General features: G+C 56.8%; 1 protein-coding gene across 1 annotated transcript in view; it reads left to right on the forward strand.

The window, feature by feature from the left end:
* The window catches only part of CACNA1I (calcium voltage-gated channel subunit alpha1 I), a 94885-nt gene extending 86076 nt beyond the window's left edge, over positions 1 to 8809 (forward strand). The window contains exons 35-36 of the mRNA XM_037068184.1: positions 3758 to 3933; positions 4894 to 8809. Coding sequence (XP_036924079.1) covers positions 3758 to 3933; positions 4894 to 5490 — 773 coding nt within the window. The 3' untranslated portion in view covers positions 5491 to 8809. The remainder of the gene's footprint in view (positions 1 to 3757; positions 3934 to 4893) is intronic.
* The last annotated feature ends 214 nt before the right edge of the window (positions 8810 to 9023 follow it).

Below are 9023 nucleotides of genomic sequence, written 5' to 3' on the forward strand. Positions count from 1 at the left end.
GCTTCAGCGGCAGCTGGTTGAGTTTTGTCCTCAGTAATTTCTTCCCAGGCTGTTATACTGAGTCAGGAAAGAAACAGGTAAATAACTGACAATAAAAGATAGGAATCTCAGGCCCAATGTAACAATGATAAAAGATCCAGAGCCAAACAACACAAAGATGAGATAAAAATCCTACCAGAAGCCGGGGCTAGGGGAGGCTTCCTGCTGAGCTTCCTGGGAGCGGTGGAGAAAAGGAGAACCGATTGGCGCGCACAGTCTCCATCACTGAGCAGAGAGAAAGCTGCCAGGTTACTGAGGGGTTTTCTGGAGCTGACTTTTCCCCACATTCTTAAACTGGCTTAGTGTACAGCCAACTCAGTCTTCTTAAAAAATATGTATTTTATTGATTATGCCATTACAGTTGTCCCATTTGCCCCCTTCATTCCCCTCCACCCTGCACACGCCCTCCCTGCCATTCCTCCCTTTAGTTCATGTCCGTGTGTCACAGGTTCTTTTTTGTTTTAGATTTTATTTATTTATCTTTAGAGGGGAAGGGAAGGAGAGAAATATCAATGTATGGTTGCCTCTTATGTGTCCCCTGCTGGGAACTGGCCTGCAACCCAAGCATGTGCCCTGACTGGGAATCAAACCACAATCCTCTGGTTGGCAGGCCCATGCTCAGTCCACTGAGCTATACCAGCCAGGGTGACAAGTTCTTTAGCTTCTACATTTCCCATACTATTCTTGCCCTCTCCCCTGTCTATTTTCTACCTACCGTCTATGCTACTTATTTTCGGTACCTTCTCCCCTCTTCTCCTCCTCCCACTCCCCTGTTGCTAACCCTCCTTGTGATCTTCATTTCTATGGTTCTGCTCCTGATCTAGCTGTCCTCTTAGTTTGCTTTTGTTTTAGGTGTGGTTGTTAATAACTATGAGTTTGCTGTCCTTTCACTGTTCGTATTTTTCATCTTCTTTTTCTTAGATAAGTCCCTTTAACATTTTCATAAATAAGGGCTTGGTGATGATGAACTCCTTGAATTTGACCTTATCTGAGAAGCACTTTATCTGTCCTTCCATTCTCAATGAAAACTTTGCTGGATAGAGCAATCTTGGATGTAGGTCCTTGCCTTTCATGACTTGGAATACTTCTTTCCAGCCCCTTCTTGCCTGTAAGGTCTCTTTTGATAAATCAGCTGACAGTCTGATGGGCACTCCTTTGTAGGTGACTATCCCCTTATCTCTTGCTGCTTCTAGGATTCTCTCCTTCATTTTCATCTTGGCTAATGTAATTATGATGTGCCTTGGTGTGTTCCTTCTTGGGTCCAACTTCTTTGGCACTCTCTGAGCTTCCTGGATTTCCCGGAAGTCTATTTCCTGTGCCAGACTGGAGAAGTTCTCCTTTATTATTTGTTCAAATAAGTTTTCCACTCGTGGCTGTTTCTTTTCCCCTCCTGGTACCCCTATTATTTTGATGTTGGAACGTTTCAAGATGTCCTGGAGGTTCCTAGGCCTCTCCTCATTTTTTTGAATTCTTGTTTCTTCATTCTTTTCTGGTTGGATGTTTCTTTCTTCCTTCTGGTCCACTCCTTGAGTCCTAGTTTTCTTCCCATCACTGTTGGTTCCCTGTGCATTTTGCTTCATTTCACTTAGTGTAGCCTTCATTTTTTCTTCTAATTTGCGACTAAAGTCAATCAGTTCTGTGAGCATCCTGATCACCAGTGTTTTGAACTGTGCGTCTGATAGGTTGGCTATCTCTTTGTTGCTTAGAAGTATTGGCTCTGGGGCTTTGAGTTGTTGTTCTGCTTGAGCCATAATGTTTTGGTCTATTCACACCCGTTACATATGAGGGGGTAAAGCTTAGGTGTTCATAGGGGCGGGTCAGCCCAGGGGTTGGGTGGTGACTGGGGGCCGGGTCAGAGAGGGGCAATGGTGTTTTTCCTGCTCTCTCAGATTTCAGTCCCCTCTGCTGCTTCCCACAAGCAACTTGGGCCCTTCTGGTGCTGGTTCCCGGGTGTGTGGGCTTGTGTACATTCTAGGACCCCAGGGGTCTCTCCAATGAACTCTCCTGTGAGGCTGGGAGCCTCTCCCAGCACCTCAACCCCCGAAAGTTTTTTTAATTGGTGCTTTTAGGCTTTATTTCCTGGCACTGGGGCCCTGCATTGCACGGTCTGTCTCACTGTCCATTTTTTCACCTGGTTTATTGGTCTGGATGAATGGTTCATTGTTGTTGGACTTTGGTACAGTTCACTTTTCTGTCTTTCGGGGTGTGTTTTTGCTTCTAAATCTTTGTTGTCCTTCAATTTGGTTGTGCGAGGAGGTACAGTGTTTCCACCTACACCTCCATCTTGGCCAGAAGTCCCTGGAGCTGACTTTGAGAGGTGTGCACCCAGGGCTCCTCACACAAGGTGATGCTGGACAACAGAATGCCCATTGTCTGCTGTGTCTCTTTAGCAAATGTCCTGACGTTTATCCTTTGTCTGTTCCCTTTGCCTCCTGGGCTTGTGCCTTGGGCCTGCGGCTGGGCTGTGGCACCAGGACGGAGGACGGAGCTGGCCTGTTTATCATGAGGGGTCACCTCCACCTTGGGTCCCCTTGGAGGGTGACGGGAATCTGGTTGTGATCACGGTACTGGCTGAGGAGGGGGACAGAGGGATGAGCTCAGCAGACGAGAGACCGCTGAGCTCACCTCCATACTCGTGTGGGAGGCTTGGCATTGAGCCCCTTCCGGGAGCTGATGGTGCAGTGACTGTCCCAAGAACCTCCCCTAAAACCAGTGGCCTTCGGAATTTCCCACAGTGTTCCCACTGAACACAGTGGCTGAGGTGTGAGGTCCCCAGACTTCCTGAACCAAAAGTCAGGGCACAGGACTGACCCACAAGTTGTTGTTGTTGTTGTTGTTGTTCTTTTTTTTAAACATGTTACTTTTAGAGAGAAAGGAAGGAAGGGAGAAAGAGAGGGAGAGAAATGTCAATGTGTGGCTGCCTCTCGTGTGCCCCCTACTGGGGACCTGGCCTAAAACCCAGGCATAGTCTCTGTCTGGGAATAGAACCAGTGACCCTTTGGTTAGCAGGCTGGCACTCAATCCACTGAGCTACACCAGCCAGGGCCAAGAGCCATTCTGATCGAATGAAACCTCATCCCCTTCGTTAACCATTTGCTTATTTTTCCTTAAATCATAAGATGACATAGAACAGAGTCTTTGCACCTGGGGATAGTCAAGCTGTGCAGCCACTTTGGGAAGGAATATTCCCCAATTCCTTCATTCCATCTGTACCCTGGAAGGCACAGACTGAGGGGACCGTGAACAGCAGCTCCTGGTCGTCCCCATGGCCTGGCCTCCCCTTTCCCCTCACCCCATTCTTGCCCCTCAACCCGGGCCAGACAGACCGAGCAATGTCCTTCTGTTGGCTCAGCCGGGCCAGCACAGTGCCCATCCCACCCACCGTTCCAGATGGGCCCTGTGGGGCGTCAGACCCTGGCGGGCCGCACTCATGACTTCTGCTTTGCTCATCCTTGCCACCTCTTGGGGGAGGCATCTGGTCACCATTTCACAGAGGTAGGAACCCAGGAATCCTGGAGTGAGGTCCACGTGGCTCAAAAGCTGTGCCTTTGCCCAGTGCTTGTCCTCCCAGGAATGACATGGGCAGGCTCACCATTCCTCTCTTGCTTTCACATTGAGGCTCAGAGAGGTAGACTTACCTATAGTATCATAGCCAGCTTGTTAGGTCCCCTGCCTGCCAGCCTGAGCCTGCTCCCAGCTCCTTCTCCTTCCTCCCCAGAATCACCTTCGAGCCCACTCCTGCCCATGCCCGCGGAGTTCTTCCACCCCGCTGTGTCTGCCAGCCAGAAGGGGCAGGAGAAGGGTGCTGGTGCAGGGACCCTCCCCAAGATCGCCCTGCAGGGTTCCTGGGCATCCCTGCGGTCACCGAGTGTCAACTGCACCCTCCTCCGGCAGGTATGGCACCTCCCCGACTCCAAGAGCTCCCTCCCGGCAGGGCATCCGTTGGGGGCTTGGAGTTCTAGGTGGGGGAGGAGGCCTACGGGATGGGAGGGTCTGGCCTGCAGGCTCACCACCTGGGCATGCAGAGGAACCTGCAGACCCAAGAGCCCCATTCTGTGGTGGCAGGCCCTCGGGGTTCAGGGAGTGGCTGGAGCCCCAGATCCCACAGTGTGGTGGAGTCAGGGCGGGGCCCGGGGCTCTTCCGGGCATTTGTTCATTTGGTGGCTGTTGACCCCAGCAATGTGCCAGGCTGTGTGCTAGGCTTGGAGGCCACAGCAGCTATGAATGCAGAATCCCTGCCCCTGTGGCTTATGGGTCGTGTGTGGTGTGTGTAGTGTGTGTGTGGTGTGTGTAGTGTGTGTGTGTTTCAGAGATATGAGAGGAGGGGTGAAAAGCTGAAATCGGTGCACTGAGAGTGTTGTCTGCTCCCTGGGACACACCCTGGGGAGGACACTGCACAGGAAGGGGCCTGCGGGGCCAGCCAGTGGTTCAGGCCGAGGGCTGGGAAGGCCTGAGGGGGGCCTGGAGTCTCTGGGGCAGAGCTTCCCAGGCAGCAGGCAGAGCGGAGGTGGGGGTGGGGTGGGGGGACTTCTGTGGGAAATGAGGTCCCAGAGGGGTGGGGCAGGGCCCTGAGGGCAGGGTCTGATTGGGTTTGAGTAGGATGACCCTGGCTTCCCCCTGAGGACCAGAGAAGGGGGGCTGGTGGGGGGAAAGGCCTGAGGAGGCCGCTGCAGTGATGGTGGTGAGAGCCCCCAGCGCTCCGTGGGCAGGGGCAGGGGGAAGCTGTGGGCGCTGGGTGTGCTGTGAAGGCGTCCTGAGGGAGGGATTGGAGGGCTACGGTCACTGACACGGGCAGGCTGCTGCAGGGGCAGGTTGGGGGACACCAGGCAGCCCCCATCCCCTGTCTCCCTGCAGGCCACTGGGAGCGACACGTCTCTGGAGGCCAGCCGCAGCAGCTCGGCAGGCAGCCTGCAGACCACGCTAGAGGACAGCCTGACGCTGAGTGACAGTCCCCGGTGCGCCCTGGGGCCGCCCGCACCCACCCCCGGCCCCCGGGCTGGCCTGTCTCCCACCGCCCGCCGCCGCCTCAGCCTCCGGGGCCGGGGCCTGTACAGCCGGCGTGGGCTGGGCGCGCATCAGCGCAGCCACAGCAGCGGGGGCTCCACCAGCCCGGGATGCACCCACCACGACTCCATGGACCCCTCGGACGAGGAGTGCGCTGGCCGGGGCGGCGCGGGGGGCGGGGGCAGCGAGCACTCTGAGACCCTCAGCAGCCTCTCGCTCACCTCCCTCCTCTGTGCACCCGCCCCGCCAGGGCTCCCGCCCACGAGGAGGTTCAGCAGCACCAGCAGCCTGGCCACTGGCCCCGGTCGCCCCCGTGCTGCCGTCGGGCCCCATGGCCTGGCCCGGAGCCCCTCCTGGGCGTCGGACCGCAGCAAGGACCCACCAGGCCTGGCTGAGCCCCCAGGAGAGCTGCAGCCCAAAGACGCTGCGAGCAAGAGGAAGAGATGAGGGCTGCAGGGGCCCAGTGCCGCCGCCACCTGCCCCGTCTCACCTTCTTTACCTCAGGAGCCAGGGGGAAGACAGCAATACTTGGTCCACAACCTGGGCACCGCGCAGGGCCAGCCAGCGCTCGGCTGCTGAGAGCACGCTGGTGGGCTGAGGCCCAGCCGTGGCCTGGCCACGGTCCTTCCCATGCAGATACATGTATATATATACGTATGCATATATAGAGAGAGACAGACATATATATATATTTATTTTTTTTACCGAGAGTTTACGACTTCAGAAAGTGCTCAAGTTGGGGAGAGGCTGGGGCCCAGACAGGGCTTTTCACCTGATGCTTGGGGCCCAGGCCAGACCTGCCCTGGGGCAGACGATTCTGCTGGGGCACAGGCACTTCTGCTTTGGGGCATCTCCCCTGGGTTTGGAGTAGCTTGGAGAGGGCTGTCCGTTCCCCGAGGGTCCCGTGGTCCAGGAGACAGGCCCAGAAAGAGGTGTCATTCAGGGTGCATTCTTTCCTTTAAAGAAGAGATGCTGCTAAGGTCCCCTCCCCCCCCACGTATTAGGGTGTCTTGTCTTGTTCCTGGCCATCTAGCTGCGTGGACAGTCTTTTGTAGCCTCCCAGAATCCACAAACTCTTAGTCACCCAGTTGTGTTTCTCTAGCAAAATCTGGGTCGATAGTTGTATTTTCTTAGGGCTGGGATGGGGTGGAGAGCAGCCCCAAGGCTGGGCGGCGGGGATGGGCCCTGTCCCAGTGGGCACTTCCCAGGGTGCTGTCTGCTGTGGGCAGGGCCAAGGCAGCAGGAGGTGGAGGACAGTGGAGGGGGGTGAGCAGGCCCTGAGTAGGTCAAGGGCACAGCCTGGTCTATGCTGGCCATGGCCTTTCACCCTCTGGGTGGGAGCACGGGTGGGGCAGCAGCCTGGGACCAGCCCCCCTCCTCAGCTCCTTCATACCCTGTCACCTGGAGACCCTGCCCCACCCCCCAGATCATGTAGAAATGCTATTCAAACATATTCAGACAGTCATTTTTTTCTTGGAAGAGTTATGCATTTATTCCAGTATTTATTAGGAAGAAAGCAGTGTGCCCAACCCACGATTTCGCGAATGTATTGATTAAGTCAAGGCAGAGTTTTTGGAAGTGAGTAGGTCAGTGTCAAGAAGATTGGGAACATGGCGGCAGAGTGGTGGGGTGGGAACTGCTGCGAGTTTAGGGCACCCTGCACTTCAGCAATAACCAGGCCCTTGGCCTTCGAGATCTCAGACGGTCTTAGGTGGGCCTGTCCTTGACCCAAACCCTGACCTTAAAGTCCTTGGCTTTGGCCCAGGCTGCCAAGTGGCGTGAGTTGGGGGTAGCTGCTTGGATGGGCTCTGGGTGTCCCCCAGGCTGGCATAGCCACCCTTGGGGCCTGGACACTAGCAAAGGAAGGAGGAAACGAGTGACTTAAGCTCAGTGGGCTGGAGAGCCCTTCTCTCAATAGCTGGGGGTGGGGGTGGGGAAGAGGCAGAGTGGCCAGCCCAGGATCCCTCAGGGCCCTGGCAGCAAAGAGGCTGCCCATCTCCCCGACCCGGTGGGCCAACACCTGAGTGCTTGGAATGTAAGGATCAGGAGGCAGAGCCTGGCCGAGGGCCTCTGGTGGTACCGTGGAGTTGGGCTTGCGTAGCAGTCAGTACTGGATTTGCCCCTGCACCTCAAGAGCTTCCCTCTCCTCACCCCAAATGGTAGATGGTGGGCCTCGGTGAGAATACAGACGCTCGGCCCCAGTGCTGGGCTCCCTCCTAGGACGGCAGCCTCCGGGGTGAGGGCTCAGCCTGGCCCTTTCTCTCAGGGAGCAGGTGGACCTGGGGTCTTATCACCTTCTGCCCCAGGTGTCCCCATACCTGGTGGGGAGGCTGTGCCCAGGGCTGAAGCTGCTGGGCCAGGCTTCCTTGCTCTGCTGATTGGTTCACTGTGGGATGCTCATCTCGGGGAGGAGCGGGCACAGGGAGGCCTGTCTGACTCACCCTCTCCCCAGCACCATGGGGGCTCCAAGCAGTTGAGTTAGAGGGGGCAGCACACACATTAGTCAGCATGTTTCGTCAGTATATCCCTCAAGGGAGGGCCTCGTATGCAGCAGCCTGGCTGGGGGCAGGCAGTGGGGCCTGGGAAGCCCATGTGGAGGAAGTTAACTGGGCTCAGGCTCACCTGGCTGGGTTCAGGGGGACTGTCTGGCGCCTGTCAGCAGCTCCCACTTCCTGGGCCCAGGCACACCCTGTTTAATATGCACGGTGGTCCAGAGCAGTGTGCACGGGGCAGGGAGGTGATTTCCTTGTTGTCACTGGGTTATATATGGCTGGTTAGACAACATCCCGGGTGTGCCTGACAGGAAGCCATTCTTTTACCCTGCACTCTGTGGTCCCCAAACAAGCAGACATGTGGGGAGGGACATCCAGGCAAAGGGGCTCACCAGAGCAAAGGTGCGACGGGGAGAGGGCAGGACAGAGCAGGGCAGGACCAGCAAAGCCCAGAGGAGAGAAGCTTTGCCTGGGGAGTCACGGGAGGTGGTTCCCAGAGGGCCCCAGTGCTGGTCCAAGGCCCTGGGGACACCGAGGCTGTGAGTGGCTGGCCTGGACCAGCAGAAACGGATAGGGTGGGGTGAGTGGCCCCTCCGCCCTCCCTGATTCTATAGCCTGTCCATCACAAAAGCACAACTTTACCACGGGCCTGGCCCTGGGGCAGGCAGGGACCCTGGGGTGGAGCACCACAAGCTTTCTGTTTGCAGGGCTCTGCAGAGTGGCAACTGGCTGGCACCACGGCATCTGCACAGATGGACCCAGGACCAGCTGGGGCTGCGGCCTACCCCAGCCAAAGCCTCTTACCATCGCCTGCCCATCCTTCTCCTGCACCAGGCGGCACCCCAAAAGACGAAGTGTGCACAGCGCCAGCCCGTCTGCCTGTCTTTCCCCCCAGGCCCTCCCCGGGGAGCCTTCTGTTTCCAGGGTCGCCTCTGGCCCCCTTTGCTGCGCTGTGTAAGGGCTTGGGGTCTTAGAAGCTTCTGTTTAGCCCAGATACACATACTCTTTTTGTCTTTGTGCAATAATCCGTATTCCTCCTGGTGGAGCTGGGGTGAGCTGGGGCCTGAGGGGGAGGCAGAGGCTGCCTCCTCCGGGAAGCCCTTGGCCTGGCTCTGCCGCTGTGACTACCGTATTCCCAGTCGCTGTACAGTTTCTATGGTGTGAACGAACCTCCCTCCTAGTTGCTGGTGGCACTGGTCCCTGCTGGCCCAGATGGCCCGGGCATAGAGAAACCAAGTGGCAGCCGCCACCAGTGTTGTTTTGAATAAAAACCCAGAAGCCTATTTCAGAATTTCTCTGTGTGACTGTGCTGGTTTTTCTGCAGGTGGGTGTGGAGCTGTGGGGGTCTCCCAGGGGTGGGGTCCTCCATCATGCCCAGGCTGGGGTGTAGGGTGGGACCCAGAGCAGCACCCCAGGGAAGGGTCTTCTCCTGGCTGGGGAGTGGGCCAGGGAGTGCTGGGCTGGGGAGAGGCAGGGCCTGGCTCGCAT

Source organism: Sturnira hondurensis, unplaced genomic scaffold (assembly GCF_014824575.4).
Source record: "Sturnira hondurensis isolate 20B ecotype Veracruz unplaced genomic scaffold, ASM1482457v3 Scaffold0017436, whole genome shotgun sequence".
NCBI lineage: Eukaryota > Metazoa > Chordata > Mammalia > Chiroptera > Phyllostomidae > Sturnira > Sturnira hondurensis.